General features: G+C 47.3%; 1 protein-coding gene across 1 annotated transcript in view; it reads right to left on the bottom strand.

Annotated features, from left to right (window-relative positions):
- Window positions 1–22299, bottom strand: part of LOC119454108 (forkhead box protein K2) — a 29839-nt gene that overhangs the window by 1834 nt on the left and 5706 nt on the right. Inside the window, exon 2 of the mRNA XM_049667920.1 lies at window positions 3006–3195. Coding sequence (XP_049523877.1) covers window positions 3006–3195 — 190 coding nt within the window. The remainder of the gene's footprint in view (window positions 1–3005; window positions 3196–22299) is intronic.

The following is a 22299-nucleotide window of genomic DNA, read 5'->3' on the forward strand; positions in this document are numbered from 1 at the left end:
TTCAACCTCATTGCAAAGTCCAAGTTGATTCTTTTCTTTACACTTGCAGAGGCCATCACTTGCGGAAAATGAACTCACGAATAAGCACTCAACCCACGCGACGACGCCACGAAAATCGGAAAGAAGAAAGTTGACGTTCGAAGTAGCACGCGGGCTAGCCGAACTGCTCGACGGGGCTCAACTGACCGCACATTCTCTTCTCCACCTCCAGGTGCCAGTAGACCTCAAATGCACAAAGAAGTGCGCTTTGAAGTCTTCGGCGTGGCGCCGCGTTCGATATATCGAATGTGCTGGTGAACGGGCGTTCTATATACGCCTGCACTAGCCCTATACATTTGCATGAGATTTTCAAGGAGATTTTACAGTTGTTCGATATACACAATAATTCGTTATATGTGGGTTCGATAAATCCGTGTTACGTCTGTACTTGGTGGGACTGAACCGAACATTTGTTCGATGACCGAAGTAACTCACGGACTAAACATAGCACTGTCACGTTGAAATCATCAATATATATATATATATATATATATATATATATATATATATATATATATATATATGCGTTTACCTGTCTGGCGCCGACATCGCCGACATCTATAGCCTTGCAGCGACTGTGCTGAACCGTGCATCAGGACTTATGATATTATGGATTAGAGCGAAAACGAGGGCAGACGATGTTCTAGTAGAAATGAAGAAGTCGGTTTCAGCAGGCCATGTTATGGCGAAGAGTTGATAGCTGGAGGCTGCACTATGGAGGTGCCCGAGCATGGTTCTAAAGGGAACGGTGTATGTGGTCGAGTGTGGTAGAAAGTTGAAGTGGGGAAAAAAAAAGAGTATTTTACAGGCATGTATGATGTGTTCGTCTGGCACAGCTAAGACAAGGTTAATAGCCTGGTGATTGTGATGACGGGAGCTTATCAGTATAATAACAATAAAAAGAAACACATATAAGCAGTAGCTCAGCTACACTCCAAAAGAAGTTTACACTCTTTGGGGTTTATCTTGTCCCCAAACGATAATAGTCATCTGGCTTGCTCGCGTTTCCTTTGTTGAAAACTCTGCACTCGCGACTTTTCTGTCAATAAGTCTATATGTCACCCTTATGACACGCATGCAATTCGTGACCTGCGGGCACTGGGAGGACTGTGTTAAAGTATGGAAAGACACGCAAGATAGATAACCAATATTCTTTGGTGATAAGCCCCAAAAGGGTGCAAACTTTTCTTAAAGGGACACTAAAGAGAAACCGGAAGTTGAGATTAAATGGTAGATTATCCTTTCACCATCACAGCCATACCATTCTTACTGCAAACAGATGTTTAATAAGCGAGAAAATAGCGAACAACTGAAGGATAGGTGATGACGCTCCTTCGAAATTCCCGCACTACACGTTCGTGACGTCGGAGATTACAAATGCAGGCCGGTCGCGATTGGTCAAGAGCGATTTATCGCTGTTAAGGGAGGAAATAAGAGAAAGGCAGAAGGCAGGGAGGTTAACCAGGATAACGTCCGGTTGGCTACCCTACACCGGGGGAATAGGAAGAGGGAACACAAAGATGACAGGGAGAGAGAGGAGGGAAGGAAAGAAGAGAAATGAGCGGTTAGTTCGCTGTTAATAAAACGCAAAATGAAATACACCGTAAACGTACATAAACAGCATTTGCCAACTTTTTAAACCATTTCAAGCGAGGAAGTACAAGTTTAGCACGAAATTAAATAAATAAGAAAAAATGGCATGGCGATACATGCGGCCGTGATAGTTTCGTAGTTTCGTTTTTGGTCAATGCATCGTCAGTTGGTCTTTATTCTATGGCATCGTCGCGCGCGCCTGTTCCGCTCTACGGTGTTTGGTTGCGTGTTGCGTGGCTCGAAAAACGTTGACTTCGCGGGAAACAGCCAGAAAATGCCTCGTGTGTGTAGTGTTGAGGGCTATGTAAATGGCTCAAGGCAGCGGCAGTGTTGACTCGATTGTGTGCTTTCATGTGGTGTCGCGCGGAGAGCCCCGGCTCCCAGGCGTTCGCAATGGCTCAGTGCTCTGCCGATGATAAAACGGCAAAAGAGCCAGAGAAACCGATGGTGTGCTCTCTGCATTTCTCGCCCTCGGATTATGTGTAAAATCTTGCCCTCGGAAAGTATACCTTGGCGTGCCCCAGAGGCCAGTCCTTTCTCGAGCAGCTGTTCCCTCAATGCGGCCTTCATCAAACCCCCTACCGGTGCCCCTGCAGCAGCAAACTGGCGGCTCGGTGAGTGCTGAATGTCATTAAATAAAGCCGCGAAATAACCATACCGAGTACGTGCGCAACTTTCTACGCTTGTTCTGTCGGGAACATTGTCGCCTGGCGGACAGCACGCTTCGCCTTCCGTCGACGAAAACGAAGCTCTGCTTTCCGCCGGCGCGGCCGGCGGCTCACCGCCATCGCACACGGAAACACCTACCGCTCGAGCACGGAGGATCATTTCGCGCTCCGTTTCACTGAATATCGCTGAAATGCAGTCCTGCTTCCCTGGCAAGCTCTTCGTTGCAAGCTTCAGCGGCAGCAACGGTATCCATCGCGGCGAACGCAAACGAAGCGACCACGCATGCAGCCATGATGCATCCAGCGCCTCGGTCGTTTACGCAAGCGGTGACGTATCACGGCGCATTCTGATTCGCTGAGAGCAATGAAATCTGTGACGACACTGCTTCAGCGCCAAATCTGGGGTGAGAGAAATTGAGGAAGAGATATTTGGTCTTTGTTTACGAATTTCTCCGCTAATAACTCATATTTTTGCACCCAAGAAAAACTGCATGCATTCCTGAAGGTCCCTCTTTTATTCCAGCTGAACTTCCTGTTTCTCTTTAGTGTCCCTTTAAGTGCAGGAATCATTTGTTTTTTCCGTCACCATCCTTTGTTTAGCAGTTTACTTTTATGTAGTTCAGTTCCAGTTTCGCGCAATTTTGCCTCGTCATTGTCCGTGCTCCCTCGTCTTAGATTTCATAATCAGCCCTCTCCGGCACTTACCTGCCAGCTGGGGTCTGCGTTCCGGTAGTACAGGAAGTTCTCGCGTATCCACTTGTAGATGGCGCTGAGCGTCATCTTGTTCTTGTTGGCCTTCATGGCCATGCAAATGAGCGTCGCGTACGAGTACGGAGGCTTGCTCGAGCCCTGGTTCTTGTAGTCGGGCTCTTCGGCCGCCACAGCCGCCGCGCACCTGCGCATGCGTTAGAGCAAGAGAGGCTTATGACGTCAGCCGAGTGGGAAGGTCACGTGCCGAAAAAAACACATGTCAGGGACACAGAATGGTCAAACATAGGTGTCTGCTCGCTGGACAGCTGCCAATTAGGCTGTACAAATGCATAGTCGGGTACAACTTTAGAAGGCAGTGGCATTTGCCCATCAAAGGTGGATGCACACGAGCCTCCACCAATGGGCGCGCACTCTAGACTGACGTCATGAGCCGGACGGCTGGTGACCCCACCGACGGAGACAATGGTAGCCCGCGCTTCGAGCTGGGCCGAATCGCGTCAGCGGGACTATTGTTTTTGTCGCGGAGGCAATCGGCTGCTGCACTTCGGCCACCTGGGCGGGGCCTCTCCTGTCTTCTTAAGTTGTACCCGACTATAGTCATTGTCACTTGAGTTTTTCAAAGACAAAAGTGCGTGTATGTGTGTCAATACGCAAATTTTGTTAAGAATAGTTTTTTTTTTAATAAGCGTAAGTCGGTCCCAACCATGGGTCCCAATGTCGACATCACATGACCTTCTTTTCGGTACGCATAGAAAATATTCGACGACATAGGTTTCAGCATATATATATATGAGAACGATCTTCGAAGCAGATTATCTTTAGCTCTGCATATTATGCCCAACCGCAATGTGATTTAAATATTGAGGGAAAAAAGTGTCAGATTTGCGCGAGCAGCGACGGAGGTTGTACAAATAGTGTATATAATAGCAGCAGCAATGATCTTTTTGGGTACAGCAGCCACCATGTGTTAGGTGGCAGTTTGATTATATGCAACTAGGTGGGTAGCAACACATACAGTACACCACCCCCTGGAATCTAACATTTCTCTGAACATGATATGAAGCCAACAAATAATGAAGCGAAGGAAAACATAGGGGGATTTAATTGTTTTAATTTATAAGTAGAGTATGATAAGCTAAAGGTAAAAAGAAAGCAGACGAAAAATTACACCATCTTCCCGTAGGGAAACCCTGAGTAGTATGCGAAGCAGCCATGGGGTCGACTCAAGGTAGTTTTATCAGCTGTATAAACTTAGACATGCAGCAGCACCAGCAACGCGCAGAACAGTTGTCGACGCCGTCGGCGTTTTGCCCGCGTTCGCACCGAACGCGCGCGGCGTTGGTGACTGTTGCCGGTGCCTCTGGGGCGCCAACCGTCGCGCCTCTAACCTAAGCTGCTTCGCATTATCGCGCGTGGAGCCGCAGGTGTTGCCATTCGTTGCGCAATCCGGAGAGGAGCGTCGGAGAGGAGGAATGCCGAGAGGAGAGGAGACAAGGAGACGAGAGGAGGATGATGCTCATGCGCAGTAGGGGTGTGGACGCCGCACGGCGGATGGATGGATGGAGGGAGCTGGGGAGTGGCATAGCCCCGACCATAAGCTGCTTCGCATCTAAAAAAAAAGCAACTTGCCACCGGTAGGAGCCGAACCCACAACTTCGGCATTACTCGTGCGACGCGCTACCAATTCAGCTATGGCGGCGGCTACTCCCAGCTCCACATTCTCGGCTAACACTCCCTGTTATTGAATCCTGGGGTTTTAGGGGACAAAACCACGATTTGATTATCAGGCATGCTGTAGTGGGGGCTCCGGATTAATTTTGACAACCAGGGGATCTTTGAGGTGCCCCCAACGCACGGAACACAACACTCCCCGGGTCAGATCTCCCCGGGTCACAACACTCCCCGGGTACATACATACAAACATACATCATCATCATCATCAGCCTATATTTATGTCCACTGCAGGACGAAGGCCTCTCCCTGCGATCTCCAATTACCCCTGTCTTGCGCTAGCGTATTCCAACTTGCGCCTGCAAATGTCCTAACTTCATCACACCACCTAGTTTTCTGCCGTCCTAGACTGCGCTTCCTTTCTCTCGGTATTCATTCTGTAACTCTAATGGTCCACCGGTTATCCATACTACGCATTACATGGCCTGCTCAGCTTCATTTTTGCCTCTTAATGTCTACTAGAATACCGCGGCTATCCCCGTTTGCTCTCTGATACAAACCGCTCTCTTCCTGCCTCTTAACGTTACGCGTCACATTTTTCGTTCCATCGCTCTTTGTGCGGACCTTAACTTGATCGCGAGCTTTTTTGTTAACCTCCAAGTTTCTCGGCGTGTCGCCTCTTCCTGTCAGGGGCGGTACCCCGGGCGGTGATTAGGATCATAGGCAATAAGCTATGTAATTTTCACAGCCTCACGTGGTGCCCGGCACACGAAGGCATGGAGGGAAATACGAGGGTGGACCGATTAGCTCGAGTACTAAATATCCGAGCGGCGGACCAGCCACGTAGGAACTTTCCAACGACTGCGAGAGATATCTTGGAACAACAAAGAGAGGAAAGACGGGAGTTCGGCAGGCCCCATCCAAAATTGACCAGACGGCAAGCGACGGACTGGCGCCGACTCCAAACGAACACTTATCCTAATCTACACAAGCTAAGACAAATACATGGCGAAGCGTACGCAGACAAATGTCCGTGGTGTGGCGAAAAGCCTACATTGCCACACATCACACTCATATGCGCGAGAAGACCTCCACAAGCGAACACACACAAATTTACTAAACAACACTTTCTAAGGCAGTGGGAGGCATGGCTTGCGGACGAGGAACAGGACAGTCAGCTGGCTCTCCTGGACCAAGCCCAGCGAGCCGCTCAAGCCAGTGGGGCCCTGGACTAGGGGCTCCACCCACATTTTCCTTCTTTTTTTTTGCCTTTCCCCATTAAAGTTTACTCTCTCTCTCCAAGTTTCTGCCCCATATGTTAGCACCGGTACAATGCAATGATTGTACACTTTTCTTTTCAACGCTTTTCACTTTTTACACTTTTCATACATACATACATACATACATACATACATACATACATACATACATACATACATACATACATACATACATACATACATACATACATACATACATACATACATACATACATACATACATACATACATACATACATACATACATACATAATACCAAATAATGTCGTTCCCCAAGTTTCCGCCTATACTCGGGGACAACTTTTCTTGGCAGTGCAGGGAAAGCTATGGAACCGAAGCGCAGTCTCCTTACGCGCCAAGAAAGAGTTCCCTATATTCATTAATAATTTCCACATTTCCCTAGATCAAGTAAATTCTACTTGATTTATTAAGCGAAGCTTTATAGGCTCACAAGTGTCGGTGGTGGTGGTGTCACGCTGAAAAGTGGGCCGATCCTGGTGATGGTTCAGAAAGGGTCCAAGCTCATATGCCACATACCCCTGTGGGCTTGAGGACCTGTAACGCGCCCTTGAACTTCCCTTGTCACACGTGGGACCCAGAGAGACAAAATCACCAACCCCCTGTCGAGAGAATGGGGGGGGGGGGGGGGGGGGTAAGGGAAGGCTGTCGTCCGATTCTAACGTGAGGGCTTCCGAAGCCCAGGCGAAACGTCAGCGAAGAGCCGCCGACCCCGAGTTTAGGGAAAATGAAGCGGAACGCCTGCGACAGTGTCGTCTTGCCACAAGCTTCGCTTACCCCCATTTTCTCGACAGGGGAAGGGATGGTTGATTTTATTATGTCAACAATGGTATCAGAAGCTGTACATGATACACTATTGTTATTGTGTGCTCTTTGAAAAAGAATTCCTCACATTTATTTTTGTATTTCTCGGATCCCACATTTTCTAAGTGCCTGTTCTGTACAGTAAACAGGGTGCAGGCTTACGGACAACCGAGCTGAGGGGCGCGTTTGTAGACATACCTGATAAAAAAAATCTTTTGTTCAGAACGCAGTCGTCACAAACATACGAGATCTTGATATGGCATTTTCAACGGTAAAATCAATATTTCGTGAAATTTTATTAAACATACAGGGCTCTTTCGGAGGTTGTGAAGACGGGAAACGGGCGTACACAGCATGCAAACAAAACAGAAACTGGCACCGAAAGCAGCTGCTAGCTGCCGCACTACTTGGCGGAGTAGCACGGTTGTGCAGAAGCTCCGCGGTCTACGCCCCCTCTAACCTTCGCTTCAGTGCCAACATAAGTTGTCCCTGAGTATATTAATTGCAAACAAGTCGAATTTTACAGCGAAGCTGATAAGGACTCACTCTTCGATGGTCACGTCCGGTAATAGAAAAAATGTCGCAGTTTCACCCGAAATGCGAAGCATCAATTGCGATAGCAAATTAGTAGAGAGCTATACGGAGTAAGGATACTAGTTTTATCAGCTGTATAAACTTGGACATGCAGCAACACCAGCAACGCGCAGAACTGTTGTCGACGCCGTCGGCGTTTTGCCCGCGTTCGCACCGAACGCGCGCGGCGTTGGTGGCTGTTGCCGGTGCCTCTGGGGGCGGCTCGGTGGGTTTCGACGAGATCAGAACGGGAAACTCGTCGAACAGCGTTGGAAGTCTTTACCACTTTCTCGCCTCGCAACGTTTTAGGGGCGAAGCTCCTTATAGCGGCACCCGTTCGTCCCCGTCGTAGTAGGTAGCCACGTCTAGTTTTAGGGGCGAAGCTCCTTATAGCGGCACCCGTTCGTCCCCGTCGTAGTAGGTAGCCACGTCTAGTTTTATGAATTACTCAATAGATGGCGTTGTGTGTCAGTATATGTATGTATACCCATATATACATATATATGTATACGTATAGTATAACCGGAAGCCGACTTCCGCTTCCGGTTCCACTTCCGGTTCCGCTTCTGGTTCCGGAAGCCAGCTTCCGGAGAACGCTTCCGGCGTTTTATGAAACAAAAGTTGTCGCAGTTTCACCTGAAAGGCGAAGCATCAATTGCGATAGCAAATTTGTAGAGAGCTATACGGAGTAATGATATTAGCTTTATCAGCTGTATAAACTTGGACATGCAGCAGCACCGGCAACACGCAGAACTATTGTCGACGCCGTCGGCGTTTTGCCCGCGTTCGCTCAAAATGCGTGCGGCGTTGGTTACTGTTGCCGGAGCCTCTGATATAAATAGGCACTTGGTGCCGCAGCTAAACGTCGCCTCCCTTCCCTATACGCGCACATACAGCATACGGCCGTTGACGTCAGGCGCGGATCCAGGGGGGATGTCCGGATGTCCTGACCCCCCCCCCCCCCCCCTCAGATTTCTGCATCGCCCCCTCGCTGACAGGGGGATGGCCCTGTCGCAAAAAAATATGGCCACCAGCATTCTTCAAAAGTATTTTTCGCGAGTACCAGTGGTAGGAGTCATGTAAAAGTAAAGCTAGCTCGCTCACAAGCTTAGTTGTATTCCGCAGGGGTGTGGTGTCGCGAAGTTGCCATAGTTATTTTTTCTCATGAACACCTTGGACCTCCTGGCGCCGGCCGTGCCTTACTCGTCCCGTAGGTGGTGTCGAATGAACGAGGGGACGTCCCTTTTGCCAAGCACGCCGATGTGCGCGCAAGCGCCTTCGCGCCTGATTAACGTAGTTCCCCTCGAGGTGTCATCGGTTGCCTCATCGGCTGTCATCGGTTCCGCGACCAACCTACTTAATGAAAGAGATCTCTCGCTGAAGTGTTCATATATAAATAATAACAACTAACAGCTAAACTAAGAACTACGCATAGGCAACTTTTTTTAAACTGTAGCACTCATTGTGATCACAGTTACGCGTTGACAATATCCAGCACGAGCACAGTACCGTTCGTACGCTACAAGTTTTTCATTGTAACTTCGCAGTTTTATTGTCGTACATTAAGCATGGGAGGCTAAAACCTTCCGGATCCATTTACCTGAGTGGGCGTTCTCGCGGAGCGGGGCGAAGCCTCGAGCCGCGTCTGCGAAGTGGGGGAGCGTGACGTCAGCTGCCAACGCCAGCGCGCGGGCCTAGGATGGCGTCGCGTGGTTTGAGAAACGGGAGCAGATGGGAGCCGAACACAAAGAATCTTAAGGAAATCAAGGTGTCCCAACAGAACTGCAAGAACGGACGCGTGCTTGCGCATTTATAACGAACCTGCAACAGATCATCCCAAATTTTATTTTAAGAAACAATACAGGCTAGATATGCCGGGTGTTCAAAATTAAGCTTTATGGTTTTCTTAAAATTAGGCACTGGGAGGCACGTGAAGACCATCTGCGCAAATAAGTTATGTGGCCAGGTGGACACAAAGTGAGATGATAATTATCGCTGTCAGCAGCCGAATTAACTAAAATTGAATAATTAACTTTTTATTGACTGCAGTAAGTGTGTATGTTTGCATTCAAAAGTTAGAGGCAGTCGTGTTTCTACACAGTTTCACTTGGAAGAATTCTTCTAGCATGTCTGTGCTCCGAGATATCCAACTCCAAATTTTAATGGTCGTTCGCACGATTACGCATGCAACTTTCAAGAGAGTGAGGATCGGCGCAAAGCTGCTCCCTGATGTGGCGCGGCTGTTGCGTGCGGCGTTTAGTCTGACAACGGGGCGGAGGCATTGGCAAAGATAATAACTGTCCCCCTTCCCCTCACGGCTGGTGAAATGAACAAAAATCGAAGAACCCGTAACCGCTGTCGTAACACGCGACCGCGCAGCCTGTAAAGATGGCGGCAGCTGCCATGCCGAGATAATGGCGCGAGCGGAGAAGCCGGAGGGCAGTGCTCGTGCGTAATGGTGACTAGAAGACCGGGCATGCATGGTCCTTGCCTGGGCTACGCAAATAAAGTGACTGCTGATTTCCAAGTATTGTAAGTTTTATTGAAATAAAGAGCAACAACTGCACCATCAACAGCAGAAACCTCTTGAGCTATGCTAACGAATATTTCATACTGCTGCGTTAAGTTTGGTGTTATCATGCACAAATCTCATGACAACACTTCACCCATCAAGATGTGAATGCCCTAAAAATGTTCAAAATGCCTCCCTTCCATAGCAACACAAAGCATAAACCGCTCTCGCGTCGACTCGATAACTCTGCGCAGTACGACAATGGAGTCGGATATCTCGGAGCACGGACGCGCTAGAAGAATTCTTCCGACTGATACTGTGTAGAAACACGACTGCCTCTAAGTTTTCAATACAAACATACCCACTTACTGCAGTCGACAAAAATAATTGTTCAATTTTAGTTAATTGGGCTGCTCACAGCGATAATTATCATCTCACTTTATGCCCCCCTGGCCACATAACTAATTTGTACAGGTGGTCTTCGCGTGCCTCCCAGTGCCTAATTTTAAGAAAACCATAAAGCTTAATTTTGAACACCCTGTATTATCAGGCACAGCCGCCAAGCACATGGCTGTATTGGGTAACGTCCTTTTCCTACAAGCTCGGAGAAACCGATACGTGGCTTCGCTACAGGTCTTCCTCTTTCTGGGTTTTCAGGTGCCAAAACCAGTTCTGATTATGAGGCACACCATAGTGGAAGACTCCGGATTAATTTTGACCACCTGGGGTCTTTTAACGTGCACTACAACGCAAGCACACGGGCGTTTTTGCATTTCGCCTCCATCGAAATGCCCCCGCCGCGGCCAGGATTCGATCCCGCGATCTCGTGCTCAGCCACTGAGCCACCACGGCGGGCTACAGTTGTTGCTCTAGCCGTATAAAACGCGGGTTTGTCGTGAGCAGAAACGGTGAATTTCGATAAATAAGAAAGGCTACTATCATCATCATCATCATGACAGAAGCTGACCCCCCCCCCCCCCCCCCCCTCAGAAAAAACCTGGATCCGCCCCTGGTTGACGTCATACGGAACCTCATGGCGACAGCGACGGCAGAAATCTGATTTGAGTGTCCATATAATTACTATCGCAATAAAACAACGAAAAGCAAATTGATCTAAAATAGCATGTTAGCAGCTTAGCAGCCGTATGAGTACATGGTTTGCTTGTTTCTAAGGATAAATTCTTTTTCCATTCAGAATTCTGAGCTTGACAATGAACATTTTGAGAAAAATCAGTAAAAAAAACATCGAACTATTTCCAAGTGCGAACGCAGCCACTGCAAAAAGTATCTGTAGCCTCCGCATGCAGCGTTGCACCTGATGCATGAAACGGAGTATCGGGCCCGAACAACGTACAAATAAAAGGTGCGTGAAGGCCGTTTCACATGCTGCAACTGGAGCGAAAAAAATCGGTGCGATCGCACGGGTCGCATTGCAATTTTTTGAGGGCTCATGACTGCGATTTCAAACAGTGCGACTGGTGCGACGCCCAGAGTTGCTTGCTGCCAGGTTTTGTCGCACACACCACATAATTCCTTTATTGTAATGAAAAAGACGTGCGCGTTATGATATAATTGACCTCTCTTTATTAGGACCATATAATACGTGCGTTTTGTAATTTAAAAACTTTTCAAAGTTTAATTTGTTTTTGAGTGCGCAACAGCGGTTGGTGAAGTTCAATACGAGGAGAAATGGCGGACGTAAACAGCCGTTCGCAGGTGGTCGTTCAGCGCTGTGTGCTGTCTCGTGTGTTTTATGCCTGTGTCGTTCTTCCTGCGGTTAAACAAATTATAAGAGGACCTATCAACAAGCCCCTATAGCTGTTGTCATCGCATATGCAGTATTCGGAATTCGGCTGCAGCGAAGTCGTCATGTCAACGCAGAGATCCTCGCGCTACCCGTGCTTAACGTCAGCTTCTGAAAAACGGATGTGGGTGTGTGTGTGTGGGGGGGGGGGGGGGGGGGGGGGGGTATTGCTCGTGATTGCGCATAAGCCCCCCGGTTCCTGCTCCTAGCAATATTCTTGCATCAAACTTAGCAGCAAGAACTAACCCAGAAGCTCACGTCTGCCCCTGAAGGAAGCCGCAAATGATCTGTGTGTGAACGTGCAATGGAATTTGTGTTGTGAACGTTAATCTTAGCGATAGCCTGGTTCGTCCGTCTCGGCGCGTGTGCTGTAATTATTCACACAAGTGCTATATTCACACAAGTGCTATATCATTCTGACAGACATGGGCGTCGTCTATTTTCTCGTCCTGTTTCTTGCGCTGTTTGTGTGCTGTGAATCTGTATCAAGAAGCTTAAGTTAATATGCTGCAGTACGTAGCGCAGCCGCATAACCCCACGGCTAACATTAAAATACCTTGTTAGGAGTACGTTTGTTTGTTTAATAACAAATCGAAGGCTAAAATTTTGTATTCATAGTGGCAAGTGTAAAGTAAGAAGCTATCGAAACTATCCGCTAATAGCATACGTATGCTTCTACCTGCTTGAGCACATTATCTTAAAAGTGAGGCTGAAAACCCCAGATGACCAAAACATATGCAACTGGAGCAGGTACTATGGTTCCTTTCCTGGAAATGAAAGCCAGCATCCCAGTCTGTTAAGCTTGTCATGTACTTAACCTATATTAGACCAATGTTAGAGCATGCTAATTGGAGCCATTTCAAACTAGGTTATTTGACCAAAATAAGAAAGTGCAAGGAAAGCGTCAAGGAACAATCTAGTCTGCTATTGCCGAACCGATTATATTAGCAAAACTTTATGCCTCCCTGAATTGCCTGCGTTAACCCACTGCTGAAAACAGGGGAAGCTGATTCCTTTTCTTGCTGTTGAAAAGCTGCTAGAATCTCAATAACAAACTACTTATGTTCTGAGAGAAAGTGAGGGGCACTGACAATCTCTCAGCTTTTGTATGAGCCTTAACCTTGAACGAGAATGGAATAAAAATATTTACCTTTGCAAGCCTCAGAATCCAAACATTCTCAAACTTTTGAGGAGCCAGTTTAAATTTTTGAGATATAGACAATAAAAAGTGTGCCTAAGTACAAGTGCACACTGAACACACTTGAGTGGTTGAGTGGCCAGCTGCGAATGCAAAAGCGTCCATAGCTGCTACCTCGAGGTAACTGCTAGGTTGCACGTGTTTCTCCTATAGCCCATGTACCTGGCAAGGGGAATGGTTATACGTAGTGCCAGGGGAGCATTGGCCTGTGCTTTTTCTTTTTTTTCAATAGGTAATGGCTAACTGATTCCATCTGTTTATGTATTTATCATTTGTGTGTATATTATGTGCATGTGTTCGTGTCATGTTCTGATTGTTATATGTGCAGTGGTGCAAGCATCTTTTTTTAATATATTGCACCACAGTCATTTATTCAACTTTGTATTGAAATGTACAAAATGTGGCCACCCAGTAATGGCCAGGACAGCCAGCAGGATTGGCAAAAATTATGATGCAGATCCAATGCACTTGCTTGAATCGACATGAGGCGAAGCTTTCACGCAACGGTCAGTTAAACTCTAGAAAACTAACTGCAGTGTGTACAGTTGTCCTTATTTCACCCGATTCAACACGTACTCATAGGCAATGTTTGCTTATTCACCGCACAGGTCACATAATGTAATGTATACATAGCACGGTGAACTCACTCAAACGTCGGCTCACTAAGACTTCGAACTAACCATGAGTCTGAGTTCGTTTGAGCCTGCCTGAGTGGAATTTTGGTGAATACGAGTAAGAGCAAGCTCGGTTGAGTAAACTTTTAGTGAATATTGTCATGTGGTAGTCAGGGCAAGCTCATCTGAGTATAAAGTGAATATGAGTCAAAGCAAGCTTGGCGAGTGGATTTTTGGTGAATATGATTCGTGCAAGCTCACCTGAGTAGAATTTTGATGAATGTAAGTCAGAGCAAGCTCATCTGAGTATAATTTTGGTGAATATGAGTCAAAGCAAGCTCGGCAAGTAGATTTTTGGTGAATATGACTCGGTGCAAGCTCGCCTGAGCAGAATTTTGATGAATACAAGTCAGAGCAAGCTTCGCTAAGTAGATATTTGGTGAATATGACTCGGTGCAAGCTTGCCTGAGTAGAATCTTTGTGAATATTACTCAGATCAAGGTCGGCCGAGTATAATTTTGGTGAATACGAGTCGGAGCAAGCGCGGATAAGTAGAATTTTGGTGAATATGACTCTGAGCAAGCTCGACTGAGTAATGATGGGATATGGTTATTCTAGTTTATGCAGTAATACATGTAAGTGTAGACTCATTAGCAACTTTGCCTCCGTCTTGATGGGCAATACCTATGCCTCGTGATGAGTCTGCACACTTTATGAGCTGTGGACATACAAGACCCACCCACACTTGCAAAGATACTATTATTCACACAAAGGAATGCAACCGGCTGACATCACTGCACAACTTTCATCTGATTTTGTTTAATGAGTTATCTACTGCTTATAAAAACAAGGTGTTTGCCTGCTTTTTGCATTATTGCATGTGTTTTACAGGAAGTAGAAACAGAGAAGCAAGAAAAGGCAAGGATGTTTATGGTGAAGTAGTTTCTTAGAGTACTGCGATATGTTACAACCAGCATAAACAAAAGTAATTCGATGCACTGAAGTAAGCGAAATGTGCAATTACCTTTTAATGTGAGGGTTAATACAGATGCAGTAAGGATACAAAGTCTGCAACACACTGAAGGTTTATTGTGTTTTTTTTTTTTTCAGGTAAAAAATTATACAACAGAAAAATGAAAAAAAAAAAAACTTTAAATATTGCTTCGAAAACAAATTGGCAATACTGTTTATTCCCAGTCAAAGCGTTAAATATGCTATTGTAGAACATTCATTACAATATATAGTTTGCACCTTCGCTTTGCGAGCTTGATAAGCAGTCGCGTCTCGCAGAGGTACAGAACCTTGAAATGAGATAATTCATTGGGGAAAATGCGCATGAAAGCCCAAACCAACCGACTGCAACTAAATGGTCGCGTATAACGTGACCTATTGACCATATCATTTGTCCGTAGTTGCATATTCTTCATGTTGTTCCGTCCGTAAACGCATACCGCGATAAAACTGGCGTTTTCGTATATCGCGAGTTGTCTCCAGAACCAGAAAATTTAGACGACATCCGAAGGCCATGCCTTCCCGTGAGGGACACCTCGTAGTATTTACCAGCTCGCAGCGCGTGTGAATAACGGAAAATCACGCAAAAGTACGTACTATCAGCACCCGAAGCCAACCTAAAGAACAGCGTCGCCAGATTAGCAACGTAGCGTGTCAACAAACGCATAGAAATCACAGAACCGAATCTGACCTACGAGTTTTTATCTGCACTGTTCGCGTGTCGACGCTGATGTTACGTACCGATTGCGCAATCCAAGGCTCCACTCAATTAGTTGCCCTGTTCGAGGCTTGTTGAGCCAATGTTTATAGACAAAAAAGTATCTATAAACGTTGCGTTGAGCGACCGCCGCCATTTTCCAAAACAGACCGCGAAATAGCTCTCGAAGCAATTTCGACGGAAAATCGCAGCGATTGCTGCGACGTTGCGACGCTGCGACCAACCGGTTGGTGGCAGCCGAAAATCACAGAATTGGCCCTACGACTGCGATTTTCGTCGCATGCGACGGAAATCGCACTTCCGATGCGAAAATCTCACTGCAAAATCGCACCATGTGAAACGGCCTTAAGCATTGGTGAATGCAACACCCAAGCGCAAGCGGCACAGCATTGTTTCCTTATTTCGCGGAAATCCAGGCAACAGCCACATAATTGACATTATGAGAAAGAAATGGAGCTGGGTAGGCCATGCAATGCGTAAGGTGGCTAGCCGGTGGACCATTAGAGTTATATAATGGATACCAAGAGAAGGAAAGCGCAGTCCAGGACGGCAGAAAACTAGGTGGGGTGATGAATTTAGGAAATTTGTATGCGCAAGTTGGAATCATCTAGCGCATTACCGGGGTAATTGGAGATCGCAGGGAGAGGCCTACGTCCTGCAGTAGACATAAATATAGGCTGATGATGATGGCTTGCAGCATAGGCAACGGGACTACAACTGAAAACCAAGAACGAGGAGAGAACCGCTTTTCAGTGCTCACATCTGTCCGAGGAAATGTGAAGGTGGGCTTACATAGTGGTGTCTGCAAATCAGTGCTGTGTCACCTTGCCGGTGGTGCAGTTCTCAGTTTCCAGGAGGACAATGTTGCTACCGCAGCCAACGCTAAGGGCTAGACCACCATACCACATCAAGGTCGAGCGAGCCACTGCCTCTGGACAGTGGCCGCAAACTCTTGTCCATCGCAGTACACTGAAACCCCGGCGGAGAAGCGGTTATGAACGCGCTGTGCGTTGTTTTGAATGCGCTGTTCGTTGTTCTGAACGCACCGCGCATTCTTGTGAACGCAGTACACCGAGCTGTGGGCATGTCGGAAAGCGCAGCCCTGTGCAGTGCTATCTCCCTTGCTGGCACTCTTCTTGCGCCCGGACATGCACAGCTGCAACCTCCGACTCTTCACAACCACAATCTCTCTCTCTCGACTCCTCCGGTTGATATAAAAGGCCGGCGCCTCTGTAGTTACTATATATGGCTCCCGCAGGGATCATACTCGTATACTCTAAGTCTAGGCGCCTCTGGCATTCAGCGCCTTTTTAGTCATCATGCTTCCACCTCGTTACGAATTAAAAGCATTATTCGTTGTCTACCTCTTGCCTGGTCACTGCCACGATCTCCTCCTGTCCATACCTTTGGCCCTCGTGTCATGCTATCCATGAGAAGCTTAGTACCTATCAACACCGGGAAATATGTGTGGGGAGCCCTACTTGCTTAGCATTTTTGCGAGCGCCTTTTCGTCAGTTATATGGCTCGGATGCTTGTGCTGTGCTCTTTATTGAAAGGAATGCTGTTCTGTATGCGTGATTCCAAATATTGTCTGCACTTTTCGCGCCACTTTGCTGAGTGCTTGAAGCCTCTGCCTTACGGGGGTACGAGCCCCTGCTCCTCCTTTGCACTGCCGCTGGGATCACCCATGGTTCTCAAAGCCGATCCCGGCAGTGCGAGACGACACTGGGTCCTTTTCTGCAACACGGGACCCTTAAAGTGATCACCTTAAGATTTCCACATTTTAACGCGATAACGCTAAGGGCCCCGCGTGGCAGCAAATCCGGCGTCGGTGTCGGCGTCGGGGGCATTGTCCATCAGATAAAATTCTCCCTAACCACAACCACTCAGACTCTCCGCGTGGCACATAAGCGTGACTGAACTAATTCAAGCTCTGAAAGTGTATTTGCGGCAGAAAATTTATATGCGCACAACCTAGACATGGTAGCGTGGGATTGTCATTTGAATATGCGAAACAGCTTAATTCTGTTACGCGGAAAATCAACCACAACCCCCTTTTTGCTTGTGATAAGTCGCTGCTTCTAGCCTCGCCACTTACGGGGGTATGAGCCATTGCTCTGCCCGGCACTGCCACCCGCACCTGCCGCCATTGTTTTCTGGCAACGTTATGCCACGAAGAAATCCCGGGATCCTCGCCATAGACAGCTGCCTTGTAAAACGAAATGGAGCTGGATAGGCAATGTAAGGCGTGGGGCAGATAACCGGTGGACCACTAGAGTTACGAAATCGGTGCGAAGGGAAGGGAAGCACAGTCGTGGACGGCAGAAAGTTGGCTGCGCTGATGACAAGAGGTAATTTGACAGCTCAAATTGGAATCTGCCAGCGCAAGACTGTTGCGTTCCACTCTTAAAGTGGAAGCGTAAGCGTCCTTCAAGGTTTTTGGTGACGGACGCGGACACGAAATATACGACTGCCCGGTTCTTACTCCTAAGTTGCAATTTAATTGCTTTTCGTTTACGCTAACGTCTGCCGCTGCTTCCTTTTGACGACAGGAAGAGGAATCCCGCAAAGAAGCCAAGTCAGGTAAAGTCCGGTTCTGCTGGTGCTCTTCAGTCAAAAAGAAAACTTCAGATGCGCCTGGTTCTCTGTGGTGGGTCAGTGCCATATCTACGAAACAAGAACAAGGTGCAAAGTCTCGCGCAGCGGGGTGCCGTCGCGTGGCACGAGCAAGAAGAAGAAGAAGAGGTGTGCCCGCCAGACCGTCGCTTTTCAGTCCTCCTTTGTGCCGTGCATTCCGGAAGACGTCACTCTTGCTTCTTTCACCCCAGATCCTTTCACTGCCGTGCCCTTGAGGAGCTGCTGCCGCGCCGGTTCCACGAGTTTCCAAGCATCACCTTTGCTCTTTGGCCTCCGGTAGCCTGGGCACCTGGGATCCCCTGGCAAACCAAGCGAGCAAGGTACGTATTTTCCGAGCACTCATTACATACGTAGCAAGTTTTACATTTAGTACACTCCAAGTAAGGCGACGCGAACCGCCGGATTTACGTAAAACGCAAAGGCTGCCGTTCGGGTTATTACGTACGCAAAGCCACTGGATGCACTATATCTAAAACTAGGCAATGACTAGCATATCAGTATATAAGCAGAATCAACCACAAGAGCCACACAGCGATGCGACACACATCGTTGTTTTGCGGTAAGATGCACTCTATATACGCACGACGTCATGGATCCTGGCGGAAGCGTGTATACGGGCGGACGCGACTGACACGCCACGACACGCCACGCGGCAACTTCAGGAAACGGAAAGCCCTCGCATACCTCGCTACTCTCGCTGCTCAGGCACGTGTGTTTTCATGTTTTCATCGAGCGACCATGCACAGGCGCGTCACTTGATGTTCGAGGTTAGGTTAGGTTAACCATTGAAAACTGCTGCTCTTTGCATGCGCAATTACGTGCAGAGCGATGAGTCGGTCTAGAGTCGGTGTACAGTCGGTATAGAGCGGTTCTTGCGGTACTATTAGCGCAGCATAGCGACACGTCCACTCATCGCTCAAGAAATTCTAGAGGCGGTGTCACAGCAGGCGATTCGACTTCGTCCTCTAATGATCATTGGTAAAGAACATCTCTTTAAATATCAATCCTTGTTCGAATTTTTAAAAGATGTACATAATTTCATGTTATAGCCCCCGCAAACCCGTAGCACGGCCTCTTAACAGACGTTTCTGCTGTGGTACCTGCATTAAATGAAAGCACCTGCCTCTCAGCCTTTGGGCTCAATGCCTTAAGGTGGCATACGTACTCTTTCCATTTTCTCGCATTTTATCCTCATGATCACTTGTCATTCGTACTATACCATAGACCACTCCACGTATCACTGTCATAATTTTGTAGTATATATCTGTTTACGCATCTACGACAGCGATTGATATTAGGCCACTTTAGAGCCATGTACCTCCCATCATCGCAACTCACCAATCAGCGCTTAACACAACCTAATCAGTCATGGCGCTTTTTGGCCACGCATGGTCCTTGCGCCACAAAAACCACATATTATCATTATCATGACATTTTCCGGTTTTCGAGCACACCCCAGTGTTTTTCCCTTCCATGCATTTCTGAATCATTGAAGCCTCGTGACCATTAGAGACAAGTTGATGAGTAGCGGGAATGCTGTCACTGTATTGATTGCGCTTTTTCTGCGAGGAAGACATGGGTACGAAATCAGGCGAAGTGAGGTTGTTTTCAATGCGAAGCATTGTTTCCTACGTACCTGGCACTTTGCTGCACTTCCTTGTCAGGCCTCGTTGGTCATCTCTTTATTATAATACATGTTGTTTTCAAGGGTATAATTTTAACAGGGCTCCCATCGGCCAACTGCCCAATTTTTTACCCTTTAGGTCACAGATGTATGCACTCGAGCCAAGGATCGCTTTAGACAGTAGAGTACCTTTCACGTCGCATAAGAACAGCAGCCTTAAAAAAGCAAAACAATGTGCGCGACATAAACTTTTTAAGGCTACAACGCAGAAATGAAACATATGATTGCCGATCGTAAGAATGCCCTTTGTGTTCTGCAGATCGTATGTAACGCTGCTAACACCAGGAGGGCGCCAGCCTCCCTCACCCTTCCTATGTGACGAAAGTTCTTTGAGATGGTACCTGATATCGTACCTGAGCTTGGATGTGACTCATGTCGCGACACAACTGCTTGTGATATTCTTCACCGGCGTACAATAAGCGACTCATGTATTGTCGTCGTGCGTGGTCTTGGTCACACCATCGCTCGTGTCACACGCGTCCTACTGTACTCAGCGCATGAAAAAAAATGAATCACACGTAGTTGCTTGTCTTACAAGGACGCGTTGCGTCATGCGTTAAACACTTCGCTGAAGGCGAACTATGGTAGAAAGCACTCCTGTAATACCATTCGAGCAACATTGAACGCAACTGTGCGTAAGATGGTTCCATTTGTTGTACTAAGAGTATAGAGATTGTAGCAAGGAGTAGCAAGCAATAAATCCGTAGTTGTAGCACTTGGCAATTGAATTTTAATAAGCAATCGAGTAGGCTGCATCAGGAACGCAGCCGCAGCATGGTAGTAATAAGCATCGTGGGTGGTGCAGCCGATTTGAGTACAAAATGACGTAAGAGAATACACAAGTTACATTATTCACGCTTTAAACAACCTTATGAGCCCAACTTATTGTTACTGGTTACTTATCCATATGGTTAAACTATGGTTATGTTACTTATCCTCGCGGACTAATTGTTCAACCATGCTCCTTTCTTTACGTACTGCGACAAGTATAAGTCGTAGGCGAGTTCGTATACACAGTCAGTAAGAGAAAACAGCGTAAGACGCATACACAACAAACAAGTAGAGCACCCTCTTTTGTACTCCTCTCCAGTGTACGCGTTTCTTACATTTGTTTTCAACTTAGTTCTTTATTCATAGTGACGCACTTGTTCCTCAGAGGGGTCTGGACACTTGGATGAAGAAGTAAGCCCCAGGTAGAGCCCAAGACCGTCCTGCATCTCTCGATCCACATTCGTTGTTTGTAGTGGCACGTTCAGCCGTATTCAAGGGGCTTGGAGAAGACTCGAGAAGCAAGACTGCCTTGCTGCGCGAGACTCTTCACGCCATATCGTACGTGTCGAAGGCACGAGGCATAGCTGCTCATTGGGGAATTTCTGCAACAAACTGCACACTCGCAGGCCTTACAATCCTGCTGAGAAACCAGTGTCTAGTTTAACTTATCCCTACTATGGCACAGTGAGCATCTCAAGTACGATCATTCTGCTCCCATAAAAAAGAGTACGACCAAGCTGTGCTCTCTGAATGCCCCACGCGAGGCTCATTTTAGCTCCGTTTGTGTCTGCGTACGACGACAAAGGCGCCATCTAGGCACCTACAGATGCATGATCGAGTAATAGTACGTTGCTCTGCATAACAATGTGACCGTAAAGCGCGTGACATTTACGCATTAGATTCCTTGCATGCTTACCATATCTTACAGTAAGTTGGGGTCTCATGGTCGAATCTTGCACTCGTGCTCGCTCTGTAGGTGTAGTCGACCAGCCATGGTCAAATGTGGTGGGTACCAACAGGCATCCCTTTGTGAAGATACCCGAGTCTGATCACTTCATTTCTGAAATCTGCGTGTCGACGTGGCGGTGTCGTAACCGAGCTAGCGTTAAATTTATGCAAGAAATTTGACATTTCCACACTTCATAAATTCTGACGAGCACAGGGTAGAGTTTGGTAGTCATCGCTGAAATGAGAAATCTCAACACTAGCACTTCCGCCCGGATCGACAAAACGTAAAGCGAGCTGTGATACTAATACCACTGATTGAGAGGCCAATTCAGGTCGCGGTTGCGTCATGCGTGGCCAAACATGGCGCCAGCTGCGCAGTCGTCACATGCATCATCGAGTAATTTGTTCTACACAACGATACGAAAGTACGGAGTGTAGATATTACGTTTGTAAGATATTAGCGATAACGCTATAACTTGTTCCCATCTCCCATGTGGTTTTAGCAACTCGGACTCATTTTAAAGACAATTTCATGTAAAAAAAGGCTGTTCACTGAGCACTACTCTACCACCATCCGGTGTCATCAATAAATAACCTCATGTCAGAAGTCCGTTATCCGGAGCATCGTTTCGTATTTCATTATTCCACGTAATACATAATTGATAGACGGTTAGGCTGTCCTGCGAGGCAGGTTATCTCTTTTGTGCAGCACTTCTGTTTTGCCTTGTGCGACTATTCAAATTGCCCTTCTTGGATACTGAGTGTGCAGTACCCCTCAGAAAAGATAGCGATTGTCGATAGTATGCAGGTTTGACGTTTTTATTTTTTTTATCGCTGGCGCACATAGGTCGTGTTGGAAGCTTGGCGGGCGATCTGGACCTCACCGCGGCTACGAGTCACTGACCCTCACGGCCATGTGTAAGTCTTGCTAGCCTCGTGGCTTTCTGGTTTAATGCGAAAGCATTTACTGCTCATGAAACGGAAAATCAGACGGCGTTCCCGGAGATGGTACAAAAAGTCACGTAGTCATAGCTGATCCAGGGGA

Source organism: Dermacentor silvarum, chromosome 5 (genome assembly GCF_013339745.2).
Source record: "Dermacentor silvarum isolate Dsil-2018 chromosome 5, BIME_Dsil_1.4, whole genome shotgun sequence".
Classification (NCBI taxonomy): Eukaryota; Metazoa; Arthropoda; class Arachnida; order Ixodida; family Ixodidae; genus Dermacentor; species Dermacentor silvarum.